Genomic DNA, 20,556 nt, shown 5'->3' on the forward strand with positions numbered 1-20,556 from the left:
AGTGGACCCTAAACATGAAAAAGAGTACCCAGTCCTTGAAGGTCCTTAAGTGACAGGAAACCACCTTGAACGGTGAAGATTGGGCTCTTGGTTTCTAAGTTGCCCTGCTCCTGGACGGGTAAGTGAAACATTGGAGACCTGTGTGCGGTGACCATATGGGGGCGTTTTGGGCTAGCTGTGGGTGTTCGCAAAGTGTACCCATTTTATTTATTTTTTCTTGTCTGGCTGTTTTTTACCTGTATGATGGTGCAAGAGCGCCGCTGGACTCGGCAGGATGTTTGGCGGCCATGGTGCACACGGCTTTGCCATGCTTGCGCCGTAGCCTGTTCACTGGAAACACGTGCGCACTCAATGCGCAGAATGTACTGGTGCACAACTTATTTAAGCCATGTATGCCAAGCATGCAGTGCTTCCAGAAGACAGCTGTAGGACACGGCAGGCTCTGAACCAGGCATTTGTAGCAGTTAGTTTCTCCTTACCCGGGTCACGTGAGTCACCAGGGCTTGCTTAGCAGGCTAAAGGCACTTAGCAGGATTGTTGAATAGGGGCTTGGTGAGCCCTATTAAAGGCTCTCCCTTCTGAAGTGTGTTTAATACTACACCCAGGTACCTTTTTGTGGCTAGTAAATGTCTTCAAGAAAGAGGAGCGGGATTAATGCTAAAGGGAAGGGCACACCTATGTCATCAGTAGTTCCTGATTAACCTAATCTTATCCTTTGAAGGACCAGAGGCTTCCGAGCAATCTTAGCTACTGCACATATCTGGGATTGTGCATACAGTCAGTGCTGCTGCTTCACACTTTATCACTAAGAATGAACTGTCCTCAGTCCTAGCCGGGTTAGAGCACAGGATTGCTGGCACTGGAGCCTCCTAGTCTGGCGCAGGAATGGGTTGAGGCTGGGGAAGAGCTTTAAAGCTCAGGATTCTATGGATGGTCTGGTGGATTAGTCTGCTTCCGAGCAATCTGGACAAGAAGATATCCGGTTGGTGTCTGCCTCTCAATCACAGAGGCTTTTGATCCTGACTCTTGCCGAAATGGTTCAGTTCTTCCTTTTTAAGTTGCCTCTTGCAATGTTTACTAAGCCTCCCTTTTCCTCTTTTGGGATCCCTGGGGCCCCTTCAGGCCACACAGCCTTTCCCCTTGCACCCTCTGTTGGAACGGGTGGTGTATGCTGATTGGGAACATCCTGACAGGATTTTTGTTCCTCCTAATGCCGCGTACACATGATCAGACTTTTCGACAGCAAAGGTCAGACGGAACAAATCCGTCGGACAATTAGATTGCGTGTGGGCTCCCATTGGACCTTTTTGCTATCCAAAAATCTGATGGACTTTAGAAACAGAACAGGTTTCAAATTTTTTGGTCGTAACTCCGCCGGACCCAGTTCCTATCGAGAAATCCGTTCATGTGTATGCTAGTCCGACGCACAAAAACCGATGCTATGGCAGCTATTGGCTACTGGCTATGAACTTCCTTATTCTAGTTCGGTTGTACGTCATCACGTTCAAATCCATCTGACTTTAGCGTGATTGTGTGTGGCCAAGTTCGTTTATTTGGAAATTCCATCGGACTCCGCCGAAAGTCCGTCGGGAAGACCGTCGGACCTAGACCGTTGAAAAAGCCCGCTCATGTGTACGTGGCTGAAATGGATATTTTGATTATAGGCAACTCCTATCCTCATATTGATTAGTGGTTCCAAATTAATAACTACTGCAGTAGGGAACGGACACAAAAGATACGCTCAGCATCTTTCCAAATAACCGTTCTCCTTTATGACGCATTTGAAGGTTTTTATACACATGATTACGTAGGTATCACATTAATATTACAATTGTACGTTTTATGATAACAAGGGGCGTTACATAGGCAGGCTAATTCTAATCAGGACTTGAAAGAATGCAAAACATGTACTGAAAACATTATTAGTGCCGTGTGCACAGTGAGGGCATCGTGCAATACATATAGAATACAATTATATACAGAACCTGCAAATTTCCATTACAGCGGCATAAGAGGTTTTTTTTTTTTTTTTTTTTTTATATATATATATATATATATATATATATATATCCCTTGAATGAAAAGTTTAATTGGAGTCTCTTCCTTAAACAAGAACGTGACTTGTCCGGTAGATAACACACAGGGCTTGAAAGACCCTTTTGACAAGAAATTGGAGTCATGATTTAAAGGCTTCCTTTTTCTTTGGCCAGTTCAGCTATTCAGCCAGCTGTTGCAACAATTGATCTGATCCTTTACGGACTGGCAGATACCAGACGGCCTGACAGGCCTAACCAGGAGGATGATCTGCCTGAAAATAAGGCAGATATTCCTCAAGCGCTGTTTTGCTTTGCAGGGAGCCTTAAAGGATTCAATACAGCAGGTTTCTCCTTTTTGGCTCTCTTGTCTGTACACATGCAAAGACTTTTTTCTTAAGAACTGGTCAGCCGAGCTTCCTTGTAAAAAGTTATTGTCGGGTTTCCCCTATCATGGGAACGTTATATTGGGGATCACTTGGACAAATATATCCAAAAAGATTTCCGAAGGGAAGAGTGTGCTACTTCCTGTGAAGAAAAGCACCAGGCGTCCCTTGTTTTAAAACCTCAGGGACTGCTTCCTCAAATGTCTCAGCGCCAAGGCAGTTCCGCCACCAACAGGGTGCTAGGGCCAGGGGCAAGCTGCAAGGCCAGGGCCAGAAAAAGCCCTGGGTCCAAAATTCTTCTAAACCTGCACCAAGCCCTCCTTGAGAGGGGACACCCTCACTTCATTGGGAGGGGGGGGGGGGGCTGCTGCACTTTGCAGACATTTTGAAGAGCAATAGTTCAGGACGAGTGGGTCACCTCAACTATATCCCACGGTTACAAGCTGGCGTTGCGGGGGGTTCCCCCTGAGGTTTTTAAGATCCAGTGTTTCCTCGGATCCTCCAAAAAGAGTTGTTGCTTCAGGCACTACATCGTTTAGTGCGTCAAGGAGTGATTTGTAGAGGTTCCTCTACAAGAAAGGGGAGTGGAGTTATGCTCAAACCTATTTAGGGTTCAAAAACCAAACCTGGGACCTAAAATTTCTGAACCAGTATCTACTGATCCAGTCCTTTTCAGATGGAGTATGTCCACTCAGTAGTAGTCTCCCTCTATATCGATGGAGGCTAGAAAGCCTCACTCCAAAGGACGCATAGTTACACGTACCTATCATTCAGCCTCATCAGAGGTTCCTGCAATTGGCAGTAGAGGAATGTCATTTTCAGTTTGTGGCTCCACCCTTCGGGCATGCTACAGCTCCCCAGGCATTCAAAAGGGTCCTAGCACCAGTACTGGGTCTTTTTAAGGGCCCAAGGGATCCTGGAGCTCGGGTATCTGGGCGACCTACTGCTCAGATCACTCAGTACAGGCTCTAGAACAGAGCATAACATGCACAGTGTGGCACTGGGAAAGCTTAGACTGGATCATAGATGCCGAAAAGTCAACCTTGAGACCAGCTCAAAGTCTAAAGTATTTGGGTCTGGTCCTAGATTAGCCAATGTTCTTATCTCCTCGGGCACACTTTAGTCTAAACTGGTGGTTGCAGGATCAGAACCTGTGAAAGGGAAGATCCTTCCAGTAGCTTGGAGAGTACTGACTACAGATACCAGTCTCTCAGGCTGGGGAGTGATTCCAGAGGGCTCACAGCTCAGGGGAAATGATCAAGAACAGATCCTACCCATCAATGTCCTGGATTACAGCCAGTACAAATGGCCTTACGATCATGGATGGTTGAGCTTCAGGACTGCCCTATCGTGGGTTCAGTCCGACCAATGCCCCTGCAGTGGCCTATATAGACCACCAAGGCGGTACCAGGAGTCGTTCAACTCTGGCGGTGAACCTCCATACTGGCCTGGGCAGAGGGAGGGAGAGGGCATGTGCCAATTCTATCGGCAGTCCATATCCCAGGAGTAGAGAACTGGAAGGCAGTTTATCTCGGCCGCCAGCAAATCTGCCCTGGGAAATGGTCCCTAGACCCAGGAGTGTTCCAGGAAATTTGACAACATTGGGGATGGCCAGAGGTCGAAGTACTAGCATCCAGGTTCAACAAGCTACAGCAGTTTGTGTCCCGAAAAAAGATCCTCTGGCAATCTGAGCAGATGCTCTGGTAGTTCCATGGAGCCAGTACACCCTGGTTTATGCTTTCCCTCTGATCCCTCTTTCCACATTTGTTGCACAGGATTTTGAGAGAGGGAGTTCCAGTCTTTCTGATGGCCCAGAAGGCCCTGGTTCCCGGAGATTGTGAGACTAATAGATGGGCCATGGATGCTTCCATGGTGCCCCGATCTACTATCTCAAGTCCTATATTCCACCCCGATTCACAGTCTCTAAATTTGACGGCATGGCTATTGAAGCCAGGGTGTTAAAGGACTGTGGCATCTCGGGACCAGTGGTGTCTACCCTAGTGAATGCTAGAAAAGCTATCACTAGGAAGATCTATTATAAGGTCTGGAAGACTTGTATTGCTTGGTGTGAAGCCAAAAATGGCATCCGTGCAAATATGTGATTGGGAGAATTCTCTTTTCTAGTCTGCTGTGGAAATAAAAATTGGCTTTGAGTACAATCGGAGGTTCAGCCCTATCGGTATTCTTCCAAAGGCCTTTAGCCTCCCATTCACTGGTCTAAATCTTTATGCAGGGGGTAACTTGCTTGCTTCCCCCCCCCCCCCAATTAGGTCACCCATGTGTCCTTGGGACTTGAACTTGGTGCTATCTGTGTTACAGAAACAGCTATTTGAACCCATCAAGGAAATTCCATTAGACTTGCTGTCACGCAAGCTATCCTTTCTGATGGCTATCGCCTCAGCTAGAAGCGCGTTGGAGTTGGCAGCCCTTTCATGCAGGGAACCATACTTGATCCTTCACCATGACAGGGTCGTGTTACGACCTGTTCCATCCTTTATGCCGAAAGTGGTGTCGGCCTTTCATTTAAATTGGGGCATTATTTTGCTTTCTTTTTTTCTCTCAGCCTCATTCGGCAGAAGATGACTGCATTCTTTGGACATTGTCCAGGCAGTCAAGGTTTATTTGTCTAGATCTGAGGATCCGACTCCTCCTTTTTGTTTTACCAAAGGGACCCAAGAAGGGGTAGGCAGCTTCCATTGTCAATTGGGTCTGTCAATTGGTCATTCAGGCCTATGGTCTGAAACGTAAAGCTCCTCCCTTTTAGGGTGGGAGCTCGTTCTACCAGGGACGTAGAAACCTCCTGGGCTTTTTGCCATCAGGTATCTGTGTGGCTCAGATTTGTAAGGCTGCCACCTGGTCTTCAGTGCATACATTCACAAACTTTTATCAAGTGGATGTTCGATCAGCCAAGCATTCGGCTTTCGATCAGTGTACTGCGGGCTGCCATATAAAGTCTGGTGGCTATTGTTTGGCGGAGTGTCTCCCTCCCCTCAAGGCTATTGCTCTGGGACGTCCCAGTAGGTAATGAATATTAGCCTAACTCTTTGTCCCGTGATTTATGAAAAGGAAATGGGATTTTTTTTTCATCACAATTACCTGTAAAATCCTTTTCTTTGAGTACACCATGGGGCCCAGAGGTCCCTCCCTTCTTCCCCTGTTCTTCTTCTTCTTTTTTTTTTTTTTTTTTTTTTTTGAGGATTCAGTGCTTGCTACAAAACTGAAGTACTTCCTGTATGAGGGGTTATATAGGGGCTCACTTCCGGTCTAAAGACCTTTTTGGTCTACTAGTGTCCATTCACCTGGAGATGAAGTATAACCCAACAGGTAATTCATATTAGCCTAACTCTGTCGTATGATGTACTCAAAGAAAGAAAATATTATTTTTCTTCCATGAGGTAGAGTATGAATGATTGGTAAAAAGTGGAGTGTATCTGAAGGTTGTGATTTTTTTTTTTTTTTTTTTTTTTTTTTTTACAGTAGGCAAGCCCATCCCAGTGAAACAAACCTCAAACCCCACTCAGGAAGAGATTGACGAGCTTCATCAGATCTACTTGAAGTCCCTCCAGGAACTGTTTGAGGAGAACAAGACAAAGTATGGTATCCCTGAGCATAAATCTCTGATCTTTACATGACCTTCACTAAGTGGCTCTCTTATAGGACTGGAACTAGTAGAAAAGACCTGTGGTCCAACACATTAATACCAGAGTGGTAAACGCAACACATCGGGCTTATTATTCACACAATATCTGTACATTTTTGTTTTTGCACAGTGTAATGCTTCATACCTGCACATTTAATTCTCAAGAAAAATATGAAAATGCTCTGTAGTTCACAAAACTCAGATATGTCTCTTATCTTCTGCATCAGAAATTAAAATGCCTTGCTGGCTGAATGAGCATAATGAGATGTAAAGTTCTATGAATGGATTTGTCAGTGTGTGTTCTATTATACACTGTATGTTAGGGTTATTTTTATTTACCCTTCACTAGAAATAAATGAATATCTAGGAACTGGTGTTTTATATGTTTAGTTGGATTGTACCATAAATGCCTACAGGTGGCAGCAAAACCAATGGCAAAAATATTTATATCAAATTTACATCTTATAAAATCTGTAATGTATTCAAAAAGGCTTTAAAAATATAGAAGTACATTGTATGCAGATTCTGTCAAAGTAAAATCACAGGAACATCTAAACATCCTTTTCTGTCCAAGTGAGCGCAGCAATAAAACATATTCAATCGCAGCCAACCATTTAGTATTTATTTGTATCTGACTATAGTAAAATTAAAGCCATTTGTATTGGTGAATAAAATAGACTACAGTATATACAGAAAGCCCTTGTGCATTACAAGAAACACTATTCCAAAAAATGTTAGCCTAAGAATTGTAATTAACACATTAAAAGCTTAAAAAATAATAATAATTTTTTTTTTTTTTTTTTTTTTTTATGGTAGTGGTCCTCTGAAACCTGCAAAGGGACAATGGGGGTTACAATTGTATAAGCCCTGTAGTGTATATAGGGGGTTATTTATGAAAGGAAAATCCACTTTGCACTACAAGTGCGCTTGAAATTTGGAAGTGCAGTCGCTGTAACTCTGAGGGGAAGATCTGATTTTTATCATCCAATGTGCAAGCTAAAATGCTGTTTTACTTTTCTTGCATGTCCCCCACGGATCTACAGCAACTGCATTTCTAAGTGCACTTGTAGTGCAAAGTGGATTTTCCTTTTCGTAAATAACCCCCAAGGTGTTATACTAGAGTTGCATGATTAACCTTTAAAGAGTCAGTTTGTGAATCTGACACCCCCCCCCCCCCCCCCCCATGCGATTAACAAATAATTTTCCGGATTCTATACATCAAGTTGATAGAGTGGCAGCCTGCCAAGTATCCATATTCAGTCATCTGCTTGTTCAGCACTGTGCAGAAACGGACATGTCAGATCTCCACTCTCCTCTATGGGGGGGGGGGGGGTTGGATGAAAACGGACCGGCTGTCCGTTTTCATCCGATCCGCCAGAAATATAATTTCCATCCGTCTGGATTGATCGGATCGGGGCGGATCTGATATTCAGCGGACATGTCACCGCTGACATCCGTCACTTCATAGAGTTGTATGGAGCGATCGTTCAGGTCCGCCGGAGAAACGGACAGGTGGATCTGAATGGTCTGCTCGTGTGAAAGAGCCCTTAGTCCTTTTTAGATCAAAGGAATGAATTTTGGTCTGTAAATGAGGGAAGTTTGACCACTTAAAGACTAACCCTCTTTCTGACATTTGTTACTTAAATCAGTATTTTTTTGCTGAAAATTACTTGGAACCCCCAAAGATTTTTTTATGTGGTTTTTTTTTTTTTTTTTATTTAAATGTATATATCCTAGCCAGGAAACTATTGGTCTGAAGTTTGCATGTTCTCCCTACGCCTCCGTGGGTTTCCTCCGGGTACTCCGATTTTCCTCCTACACTCCAGATATGCTAGTAGGTTAATTGGACCCTGTCTAAATTGTCCCTAGTATATAAATGTTTGCGTTGCAGTCTTTCAATCCCCAAAATGTTTTTGGGAAAAACACACTTTACTGTTTAGCTTTTTTATTAAAGTTAGCCCAATTATTTTTGTATCGTGAAAGATGTTAGGCTGTAAGAATCGTGAGGGGAATCATGAGCTTTATTCTAAGCAAAAAAAAAATGTGATTCTCATTTTGGCCAGAATCGTGCAGGTCTCTGTTATACACCTACTGGGCTAATTTAGTGAAGTGTATGACTAAATTGTCTTTTTTCCAGGGCTGGCAGGTCTGTCTTTACATGGTTTCCACATAAAGTGATTGCAATGTTGTATTGGAGTGTTTGTCTATTTTTTGGAGAAGGGGTCTGTTTACCAAGGCCTGTTGGAGTACAGAAGGAGGTTGAGCTGGTAAGGTTTAATTTTCAAGTTTTTTTTTATTTTCCAGTGAAGGTTTGAGACTGGGTAGAAAAAAAATCTTTTTTGCAGGGAGTTTAAAGTAGAACTAATAGACAACTTTGTTTTTCCATTATGGGTAGAGCAAGGGAGAGTTATAACCCCTGTAAGAGATGGCCACCTGTGTCCCATTGAGCAGACTTTCATTCACTTCCTGTCCCCTAGCCAAATCAGGAAGTGAAGGGAAATTCTTTGGGGACTCCCAGCTCCCCAGAACTAGTATCCCCTTTGTAAGATTTCCCTCCCCCCCTATTTTCTGGGTTAAAACCAAACTCTGAGATTTACTTTCAATGATAATGGTAAACAGGATAAATGGAGAGGGTGATGCTCCTTAACAAGGGCACAGGCGGCAATAAAAACTGACATGCGTTTTAATCCCTCTCTGCTCTATTCAAAACTAAAAAACAAAACAAACAAAACTTTATTAGGTGCACCTTGCTAGTACCGGGTTGGACCCCCTCTTGCCTTAAGAACTGCCTTAATTCTTTGACATAGATGCAACAAGGTGTTAAACATTCCTCCAGAGATTTTGGTCCAGTTTGATATGATGGCATCACACAGTTGCTGCAGATTTGTCAGCTGCACATCCATGATGAGAATCTCCTGTTCAACCATATCCTAAAGGTTCTCTACTGGATTGAGATCTGGTGTATGTGGAGGCCATTGGAGTACAGTGATCTCATTGTCATGTTCAAGAAACCAGTGGTGAAAGAATTTGATCTTTGTGACATGGTGCATTATCCTGCTGGAAGGAGCCATCAGAAGATGGGTACACTGTAGTCATAAAGAGATGGACATGGTCAGCAACAATATTCAAGTAGGCTGTGGTCTCTTGGTACTAAGGGGCCCAAAGAGTGCCAAGAAAATATCCCCCACACCATTACATCACCAGCCTGAACCATTGATACAAGGCAGGATGGATCCATGCTTGCACCAAATTCTGACCCTACCATCTGAACGTCATAGCTGAAATAGAGACTCATTAGACCAGGCAATGTTTTGCCAACACAGACAGCACTGACACTCATGGCAATATTAGTGTTGTCAAAGGTCTTGACATACTTAACTGCGCAGTAAAGTGGTCTCCTTTTACTGACCAGCACTACTGTTCCTCCTGCACACCACCCCCAACAAGGAAAATTCTGCACTGTGCTCCAACTTCATACACTTTGCCCTGTGGAACCTGTTGCTTGTAGGCTTGAGTTATTGAAAAGAAAACAACTTGTCATGAGAGAAACATGGAGGCACCACAGTGCAACCCCTTCTGAAAAATGCTGAGCTTTTTTTCAATGAATACTTCTTTGGGGCCAGTGAGCAACTGCCTTTCATGATCTGCATACTTGTTCTAGGTCAGTAACTACTATTGCCACCTTTTCCAGGAAAAGATATTGGCCTTCTATCCATCCTATTTTTAACCTTGGCAACAAGTTCCATTTTTAATAGTTGAGACGCTAAAATTACAGGCAGGTGGCAAACATATAGACTCAAAGAACTGAAGCCAGTGCATTACCATGACAGCCAGGCAACATGCATTTTATTGAAGCTGATCTGCAGTGGCAGTCAATGTATTTCTGTTGTAATGGTTAAGTTAATGATTATGCAAATAGCTGCCTGTGTAAAGTTCTGCTTTGTCTTGGAGTCAGACATTTTTGCTCCCCTACTAAATTGGCTACGATATTTCATTTAGAGACAAGTGTGATGTTTTGTAGTGCCTCATTTGGGTCACGAGATAATACGAAATAACAACTATTTTGCTATAGCCCTTAAAATTGTGGCCTTTTCTGTGTGTATGTATGGATGGTATGTTGCTAAACACTTCTCCATTATGCAATGGGAAAGGAATGCTCTCTCAATGGGGGGGGGGGGGGGGGGAGGAAATCAAGGCTCAATGTGTATGAGTTCCTAGTAATAGGACTCCTCCGTTCCAGCTATTGCATCCTATTTTACTGTAATATATAACACCATTTTTTTTTCTTTTTAATATAAAAGAAATGGCATGTGAAAGGATCTGTCACATTGTCCTTTATCATCTGCTTCCTCTATAATGTATACATTTAAAGAAGTGATACATAATAAAATACATTTCTAAAATTCTTCACATTCTTGATTGGCTGTTTGAGTTTAGAAACATGTAACTGTGTGTAACTAAATCCTCTTCATACACATTATAATATGGGTGGAATTTACTGTGGTAAAGCTTTTCCTCTAACTTAGATGCAGTATTCTTCATACTGTACACAAAGACCATATGGGTTTAATGTTATGTAAAGTAGTCTTATAAAACTGATATTTCGTCATGTAATTTTTTATTTTTTTTTTCTCCATTTTGCAAAATGTTGGGGATTGAAGCCTTTTTATTGCTTAGATTTAAAGAAGATCTCCACTAAGGACTGCTTGCAAGGCAGTGCCAGAAGAAAAGAGCACATTGAGATAGTTGCGTACCTAGCATATTTGACACAAGGAGTGGTTTAATTTTTAATGTCCAAAATATTTTTAGTCAGAAAATAAACTGAAAGTTAATCACGACCAAAGGGTAAAAAAACACGATTTACGAATTTAATAGAGATGCAAAAAACAATCATGACATTGCATGGGTTAAACCACCCTTTTATAAAAAAAAAATAAAAAATAAAAAAAAATAAAAAGGAAGACTTGTCTCACCCACCAAAAAAACTGCCTTGTTTGTGTCTTACAAAAATCTTATCCTTTCCTGTGTCATGTGATGGCATCAGAGCCAGGCAAAAGCCTTCTAGAGCTGCACTTTCCAACATATTGTAGGGGTTCATACAAAGCCCCATGCCATTTTCTGCATGCCTCTGTAGGTAATGCTCCTTTTGGCCTATACAGACCTCAGCTGCATAGTGGTACAGAGCACCAAGTGCAGGCCTAAGGAATGCCTTTCTGTTGGTTGTTCCTGGGGTGGTACATAAATGCATCAAGCCTCAAAAATTAAGCCTTAACTAGTTCAGCTTAAATTGCACCTGGCAGAAATGACCAGATACATACTGTATATTCCAGTCTATTACTAATTTGCCAGGATAGAAATATGGGAGCTACCTTCCCTAACATGTTACTGAAGGAGACTCTGGTGGGCCCTTTTGTCACAATAGACTCACTGACCTGAAACGAGCATCAGGACACCTGATCTACACATGCTTATATTATGATTGAGTGATTCTCTAGGTTGTGGTATTGATGACAGCCATTGTAACAATACCTTCAAGAATAAGTCAACTGTACCAATTTATTTCTGATTATTTTTGCCTTTCTCTCCTATCTTTAACTTTCTGAACAGTCTCGCCTATGTATAGCAACCCACATGGACATTTTATTGCATAAATTACATATGATGATTGGCAAGTGTCTTTGATTTTAGTGTCATGCCCCTTTATGTGGATGGGATATACTCTGCTTTTTTCATGGAGTTGCATTGCATACACAATAGGGATGGGTATGACCCTGTATTACAGGATCCAAAAAAAATTTATAATAAAAAAAAAACTAACGTGCTGGGAGGGGTATATTGGACAGATCTGACCAATCTATCCCTTATACCCCATACACACGATTGGAAATTCTGCCAGCAAAAGTCTGATGTGAGCTCCTGGTCGGAAATTCGGACCTTTGCTGGTGGAATTCCCTCCAGCAAAAGATCAAGAGCAGGTTCTAAATTTTTCGGACGGAAAAAGTTCCGATTGCAAATTTCCGATCGTCTGTACCAATTCCGATGCGCAAAATTCTTACGCATGCTCGGAAACAATTCAAGGCATGCTCTGAAGTATTGAACTTCATTTTCTCAGCTTGCCGCAGCGTATGTCACTGCGTTCTTGATGGTCGAAAATTCTGAGACCTTTTGTGTGACCGTGTCTATGCAAGCCAAGCTTCAGCGGAATTCTGTCGGAAAAACCATCCAAGATTTTTCCAATGGAAATTCCGCTTGTGTTTATGGGGCATAAGAGTTCTTCCTTTTCTATATGAGGATAAGGGGGGAGTTTGAAATTCACTAATATTCAGATAATTCTCTTAATAAACCCCAGTGTTTCTTAAGGCTATGATGGATATTTGATCAGTGACATAACCAGATTGCGTTAAACTAGATGAAGACAGGGTCCAGCTTTCCTCTATTTGAAAAGTTGTATAACCCTGAAGACTGAAATCGGTGGAGAAATGGCTTATCAGTAGCTCCTTTTTGTTCACAGGGGGCAGTTGATCCAAATTCTTGACAGATATGGTAGGAGTTAACCTGCAAAAGGGAGAAATTGTTAAAACTATCTATCACCATGGAGTTGCACAGAGAAACAGTGGCAGGATATTACAGATGATACTTGGGGGTTTGAGAGTCCATCTTGTACTTACATTATTTTCACAGAATGTTGATTTCAAAACCGTTAGCCTGGATTGTAAACAAATGTTTGTTCAATTTAACATTGACAGTGCAATTCCTGCAGCAGGAACGATGGGTGATTAAATAGCAGATTGCTGATATTGAGAAACAACTAAAGTAGTTTTCTAACAAAGATTAATTCACCAACATTAAAGAGAAATTATCTGCCTTTAGATAGAATGTGGAATTACGCAAACATACTAAATTGCAATGAGACAAGGATGATTATACCAACGACGGAGTATACAACTGGTCTAATCCTAATAACCATCACTTCAAGACACAGACGTCAACAACAGCACAAACAAATCTCCACCTCCTCTTAAATTGCCTCTACAGGCTCATCAGCCTTCTTTTTTTGACCAAGGAGGCTACACAGACCACACATCAGTAGTGGAGCCAAACGATACAAGAAAAGGAGTATCCAAGGAGTAACAACCAGGCTCCAGCACTGTCGGAGGCATTGGAGGACAATGTGGTATATAATATCTCTTCTATATCATTAACAGAAACTCAAGTACATGTATTAAATAGAGGTTTTGAGCTTATGCGCCAACGAAAAAAGGAACAAATTTGTGTTGAGACAGGATTTATCTCTTTTATAGGCAACTTGCCTATAGCTTATTTTTCTTTGAAACGAGGTTTACCAGATTTAGGTGTATTGCCATTATCTATTAAGAATTTAAATTTGAGAACTAAAAGTACCACTGTACCCCCTACCTCGTGCTCTGCCGTGGAGGTCTTCCCCAATAAAGTAAATGCAGACATTGATCCCTTTTTGGGTGATGGGTCTAGATTGGACCATATACCAAACAACTTTAGTCGCAAAGCAAGTGAAGATCTGTCCTCCTTGTGGGCTCGGCAAGAGATTGTTATTAAACCGGCAGACGAGGGGGAAGCAAATGTAGTTCTGGCCAACCCGCGGTATGAAGCTAAGGTATTAAGACAGTTATCAGACATGCATACATGTAAACAGTTGGACTCGTTTCTTGTTTTTCAGGTCCAGCCTAAAATATAAAAAAAATATATTGAGAGCTGTTAAAGATGGTATTATTGATAAGGACACCCAGCAATTTCTAATATGCGAAGTATCCTGTCAAACTGTAATTTGTATACATTACTGAAGACTAATAAGGACCTTTTGAATCCCCCGGGCCCTCCTATAGTGTCTGGAACAAAGTCAGTTACTGCTCCATTAGCGCAAAATTTGGATAGATGTTTCACTTCACTGGTAATTAATACCTGATCATACTTAAAAGATACTGGTGATTTTTTTTTTTTTTTTTTTTTTTTAGAAAACTAGGATTATGCAAGCGTGACCTGACTCTTTTCTAGTCATGTGGGACGTCTCTAATCTTTACACTGTTATTCCACGTGATCTGGGTATAGAAGCCTGCTGGTATAGTCACAGAGTTATAATGATAAACAAATTGATTTTCTGCTTGAATTACTTAAAATTTTTCTTGAAGGGAACTATTTTTTGTTTAGAGACCCATTATTTGCAGCTTAAAAGGGGCACCCCCGTATGCAAATATATGTATGAATATGATTAAGACCTCATTTATTTATAATAATGTTTACTGAACACTGTAAGGGGTGGTTCAGATTTATTGATGATATTTTTGCACAGTGGGAAATGTATTGTCTTGTATAGCAATAGGGAGATTTCATTTTTGGACACATTGCTGAAAATAAATGGTACAAACATAGAGAGTGATCTGTTTATAAAAAGTACTGACCGTAATCAATTCTTACACTATAAGAGTTTTCACCCCCATGGCCTGTTTAATTTGATACCTAGGAGCAGTGGTGTAACGTGGGTTGTCAGCGCCTGGGACAAGGCAAGTAATTTGCGCCCCCTAACTTGCAGACTTTTAGCACTCCCCGAGTCCTGTCCCTTCCCTTCCTACAATAGTACTAACCAACCTGATTCCTATACTGACCACTACATGGAGCACTATACTGTCCACTATACAACACTGACCACTATACTGTCCACCACATTACACTAACTGTCCACTATACTGACCACTATGCTGATCCCCATACTATACTGTCCACTACACTATACTGACCACTACACTATACACTACACTATTCTACCTACAGTATTCCTATACTGACACTACACTGTGCTGCTCTTCTACTCTCTCCTTTCTCTCCTCTCTCTCCTCTCTCTCCTCTCTCTCTCCCTAGACAGTGTCCAACTTCCCCCCCCCTCGCCCTACGCCTCACCTTCTCTTCTTTGTGCTCCCTTCGGTCTGGGGGAAAGAGGAGGAGAAGACAGCGGTGGCTCACACTCACGATTTCTTGTGTCCCCCGCGTTCCGCCATGTTCAAACTCCAGCGCCCTGTGATTGGGGTCATGTGTGGCAGCTGGGCTGGCCTATCCACAATCGCGGTAGATCCTGGAGTCCCTCCTCCACACATGTTCAGTCTCTGGCACCCTGTGATTGGGCCAATGGGGTCATGTGCAGAGGCGGGACCCCAGGAGCAACCTTAACAGGCCAGTCCCTCCGCAGCACATGACCCCATATGCCCAATCACAGGGTGCCAGAGTTTGAACATGGCGGAGCACGGGGGACACAAGAAATCGTGAGTGCGAGCCACCCCTGTCTCCTCCTCCTCAGAAGAAGAAGAAGACAGCGGTGGCTCACACTCACGATTTCTTGTGTCCTTGTGCATGAAGGTAAAAAACCTTGAGCCTTTACAACCACTTTAAAGCTAAACTCCCAGCATAACTTCCCTTTAACACTTTGCTCCCCTAACCCCTAAGTTTAGTTCCTCTTTTACATACCAAATTCCATGATCACCTGCTGTGCCAGGTCCCTATTCTTCTATCATCTTCCCTGTAGGTCCTTTGGGTGTCCATACCACTGGCTGCGTTACGTGGACATTTGCTATAGGTTGCCCAGCAGAGGGATCAGGATCAAGAAGATCTCAGTGCCATGATGGCATCCTGAAGAGCCAACGCACAGTAATAACAACTACCACATGACCTTTTTTTACTGAAAATACAGGAACGTTTACTGACAGAGCACACTTTTTAATAACAACAAAAAATATGATTGCTATCCCTATTAGAAAGTAAACTGATCAATATTTAAACAATATAAAAAATATGTAAGCATCAACAGAACCTGTAACAAGTTATCTGCCCAACTTTACACTCAAAATGTCTCAACAGTTTGAGAAAAATGTGAGCATGACCAGGATTATGAAGACCTGGGACACAGAGAGAGAGCAAGGGGGAGTAGAGGGAGAGCAAGGGGGAGTAGAGGGAGAGGGTAAGATGGGGGAAGAAGATAGTGTAAACCTGTAAGGCGGGGATATGTAATTAGTGGACCTCCAGCTATTGCAAAACTACAAGTCCCATCACGCCTCTGGGTGTCATGTTTGTGGCTGTCAGAGTCTTGCTATGCCTCATGGGACTTGTAGTTCTGCCACAGCTGGAGGTCCGATAATTGCATATCCCTGCCGTAAGGGATACCAAGTGCAGGTATCCAGTAGCAGCATGACCAGTTCATTGTAGTTGTATTTAGGAAACTGGGATCAGACTGTATAAGATTAAAATAAAGTTTAATTATTCACACAACACTAATACAAGACTAACAGATCATAAGCAAAAGTGAAAATGAAATGACAGTGAAGAAAAACGAAAACCAACAATCTAGAATACACGATATACAAATGAAGGGAAGATGACACAACATGGCATGACTAGGAACAAAGGGAGCAGAGCTAGGGTAACAGTATAAGGCATGGATAGGAATAATCAACAAGCAGGTAAATGGCTAAAGCCAAGTACACAAGGGCCGAATGTTGGGAGACATCTGTCAGTTAAAAAAAAAAACTTCAGACATTCGGCTCGTGTATGTTGGTTTGTCCGATAGAAGCTGTCTGACAGAAGCCAGCCAAACAAACAGGCATGCTGGAAAACCAGCAGCCAATTGACACCCGATCAGTCCTCTCAGCCAATGGCGGAGAATGCTGATGGGAGTGTTCTGGCGGGCAGGCCAACCCCTGTCAGAACACAACAGCTCAGCGAGGGAGATCGCCAGGGCTTTCTTTCAGTTCCACCACCTCTGGCTCAAGACCTCTGTTCCCTACTCACCACTATCACTTGTAAACACAGAAGTTCAGCCTCTGTGTTTACAAGTGACAGCTTGTCTCCCAATGGCTCCCACAAGTCTGATCTTCTAAGCGGCTGATACTGAGTGCAGGATGGGGATAAGGAGATGCAGGTGCCTGGGATGCAGTGCACACCCCCACTGGATGATCTCCCTGCAAGTGAGAGAGGCAGAACCACCTACAATGTGCAGGGAGGTACTAGAGTCCACTGGGTGCTTAAACCGCAACAAAAGTAAGGCATGTGGAAGATGGTGGAGCTTTTAAGGAGGGGGAGATGGGGGTAGTGGAGGGGGGTGCATACAGAGGGCAAAGCTGAAGAAGGGTGAAAGTGAGATGTGGATTTTTTTAGTTCAACCCAGTAAAAAAAAATATTGTGTGTATCTGGCTTAACAGGTAAAACACTGACTAAAATCAAGGGAGAAGTTATTAACTTTCCCAGGTGGAGCCTAATTAATGGGGTCTGCTGGCTGCTTAGAGACACCCACTGGAGCTGAGCCCCTCAGATCTAGGAATCAAAGTGTCATCAGCAGCTGATCTAGATCCTGACAAAGAGTCAGAGGTGTTAAGAGAGAGCAAGAGGGGGGAGAAGAGAGAGCGTGAAAAGTATAAGAGTGGAAAAGAGACCACGAGGGGGGGAAGAGAGAGAGCCAAAGTTGGAAAGAGAGCGTGAGAGGGGGAAGAGAGCGAGCCAAAGGTGGATAGAGAGAGCGCGAGCAGGGGGGAGAGAGAACCAAAAGGTGGAAAGAGAGCGCGAGGGGGGACGAGAGAGAGCCAAAGGTATAAAGAGAGAGCTCGAGAGGGTGGGAAGAGAGAGACAAAGGTAGAAAGAGAGAGCACGAGAGGGGGTAGAGAGAGCCAAAAGGTGGAAAGAGAGCACAAGAGGGGGGGAGAGAGTGAGCCAAAGGTGGAAAAAGAGCACGAGGGGGGGAAGAGAGAGAGCCAAAGGTGGAAAGAGAGAGCGCAAGAAGGGGAAGAGAGAGCGCGAGAAGGGTGTGAGAAAGAGAGAGCCAAAAAGGTGGAAAGTGTCAGGGCTGGGCTCAGCCCTTCCTTCTCTGAGCTGGCTGCTCAGCTGTCAGCTAATTGGCAGCTCCTATTTCTCCACAGTTAGGGCCATTTCACATAGACCTGTCCATGTACGGGCGTGGGATCGCTCTGTCGATCCCCGCTGAGCAGGCAGATGAAAGGTCCATCGCTGCACACTGTGCAGGGACGGACCTGTCAGAGAGCCGCTCTCCTCTATGGGGGATTGGATGAAGACGGACCAAACAGTCCGCTTTCATCTGATCCGATCCACAGACGGATAAAAAAATAGGGTTTTCCTCCGCCACACTTTTTCCGATCGGAGCGGGTCGGATGTCAGCGGACATGTCAACACTGACATCTGTTGCTCCATAGAGGTCTATGGAGCGTCCGTTCAGGTCCGCCTAAAAAACTGACAGGGAGACCTGAACGGTCCATCCGTGTGAAAGAGGCCTTACTCAGATGTTGATGATATCCTGCTCGTCCTGCCTATTTAAGCCATCCAGTCCAGAGGAGCTCTGCCTTCGTCAACATCACAGATATTATCTCCTGCGATCCTGTTCAAGACTTGCTTTGCTGACATCCCTTCTGGCTCCAGCTCCTGCTTACTGTTCCACTACATTGATCCCTGATGCTTGGCTTGTCTAACTATCCATTCCGGTTACTGACCTTTTGGCTATCTTTTGACTACATTTGTTCATTTTACTTTTATTAAACAAGTGTGATTTAACTGTACTTCTGTCTTGGCCTGATTTCATGCTTTCTGACAGAGTGTGAAAGAAAGGGGGGGGGGGGGGGGTGAGAGAGAGAGCCAAAAGGTGGAAAGAGAGCACGAGAAGAACGGAAAACAGAGAGCAAAAGGTGGAAAGAGAGAGCCAAAAGGTGGAAAGAGTGCTGGGGGAGCAAGAGAGCCAAAGGTGGAAAGAGAAAGCGCAAGGGGGGGAGCGAGCGCCAAAGGTGGAAAGAGAGAACGCAAGAGGGGGAAGAGAGAGAGAGAGAAAAAAGTGGAAAGGGGGGGAGAGGGAGAGACAGACAGATGGGGAAGAGAAAGTCTGGGGGGGAGAGAGAGTATGAGAGGAGGGAAAGAGAGAAAGCCAGAGGTGGGCAGAGAGAGAGGGGAAGAGATTGAGAGCAAAAGGGGGGAGGAGAGCGAGAGCTGGGAGAGGGGGGCAGAGAGAACATTGGGTAAGAGAGAGAGAGCCAAAGGTGGGAAGGGAGACAGCAAGGGGGAAGGGGGAGAGAGAGAAGAAGCCAAAGAGAAGGGAGAAGAGAGAGTCAGGGGGAGAGCAGAAAAGAGAGGGGAGAGAGAGTCAAATGGGGAAAAGAGAGAGCCAGCCAGAGGAGGGATTAACATGAGGAGGGGAAGAGAGAGTCTTCTTATCCCACCCTGCTATGATCCAGCATCTTCTAAATGCAGGCTTGGGAAAGGGGTGGGTTACCCATTGCTCAGTAGGCATGAGCCCCTCCCTCATACTCATGCTGGAGCGTGCTACAAAAACACAAACTGATTCCTTCCTGCTATGCTCTGCTGTATCTACTGGCCTGAGTTAGTATATTTCTGAACCAAAAATATAAAAGAGCTTTCAGAAGTTATACATTTTTTAACAAGTGCTGAATGGATAAATTGGGGCTGGAATGGAGTTATAGAAGGAGAGAGCTCTTCCCCCTAAAAAACACAATACTTGCTGATATAGCTATGGTTTGTGGGCTGCAAGTGTGCTGGCCTCCCTACCCTGCTGATATCAGTCTGTATGAATCCCAGGTGAAGGCCTCAATAGGACCTGTACCCGGAGTCTTCCCACCACAAAGCATGTAAAAAAAGAAAGCTCAAACCTATCTACAGTATACAGTTACTGAAAAAAAAAAAGGAAATGCTTAGATATTCTGCCATTGCCTAGCTATCTCTGGCCTTAGTATTTTTTGAGCCATTCACAAGAAACAAGCATGCAGACCAGCAAGTCAGAGTATAGCCAGGGGCGTATCATGAAATGAGTGGGCCCCAGATACTGAAAAAGAAATTTGGTGTGCACAGCGAACAGTGGGCGTGGTTTATATTGTGCTAAATATTGGGCGTGGCTTAAATGGGGTGTGGTTAAATAGAGTCTGAGATTAGTGCAGAATGGAGTAGTACGGAGTGTATGGCAGTGGGTAGTATGTGCAGGAGAGGAGGATGGGGTGTACGGGGGTGGGTAGCATGTGCAGGGAGAGGGGTGTAGAGTGTATAGTGGTGGGTGGGATGTCCAGGAGAGGAGTACGGAATGTATGGAGGTGGGTAGTATGTGCAGGAAGAGGAATGTGAAGTGTATGGCGGTGGGTAGAATGGCCAGAGAGAGGGGTGTGGCGTGTATGGAGGTGGCTGGGAGAGGAATGTGAAGTGTATGGCGGTGGGTAGAATGGCCAGGGAGAGGGGTGTGGAGTGTATGGCGGTGGCTGGGATGTGCAGGGAGAGGAGTGTGAAGTGTATGGCGGTGGGTAGAATGGCCAGGGAGAGGGTTGTGGAGTGTATGGTGGTGGGTAGAATGTGCAGGAAGAGGCATGTGGGGTGTATGATAGTGGGTAGTATGTGCAGGAGAGTGGTGTGGAGTGTATAGTGGTGGGTGGGATGTCCGGGAGAGGAATGCAAAGTGTATGGCGGTGGGTAGAATGGCCAG

General features: G+C 43.9%; 2 protein-coding genes across 2 annotated transcripts in view; both read left to right on the forward strand.

Annotated features, from left to right (window-relative positions):
• The window catches only part of MOGAT1 (monoacylglycerol O-acyltransferase 1), a 33,046-nt gene extending 26,382 nt beyond the window's left edge, over positions 1 to 6,664 (forward strand). Inside the window, exon 7 of the mRNA XM_077488306.1 lies at positions 5,897 to 6,664. Within this exon, the coding sequence (XP_077344432.1) occupies positions 5,897 to 6,051 (155 nt within the window). The 3' untranslated portion in view covers positions 6,052 to 6,664. The remainder of the gene's footprint in view (positions 1 to 5,896) is intronic.
• A 6,346-nt stretch (positions 6,665 to 13,010) lies between these two features.
• LOC143988614 (diacylglycerol O-acyltransferase 2-like) overlaps positions 13,011 to 20,556 on the forward strand; it is a 77,064-nt gene continuing 69,518 nt past the window's right edge. The window contains exon 1 of the mRNA XM_077488309.1: positions 13,011 to 13,233. The gene's annotated coding sequence lies outside the window, so the exon portion shown is untranslated. The remainder of the gene's footprint in view (positions 13,234 to 20,556) is intronic.

This window comes from Lithobates pipiens, unplaced genomic scaffold (genome assembly GCF_037356315.1).
Source record: "Lithobates pipiens isolate NorthernLeopardFrog02 unplaced genomic scaffold, aLitPip1_a1.2 Scaffold_18, whole genome shotgun sequence".
NCBI lineage: Eukaryota > Metazoa > Chordata > Amphibia > Anura > Ranidae > Lithobates > Lithobates pipiens.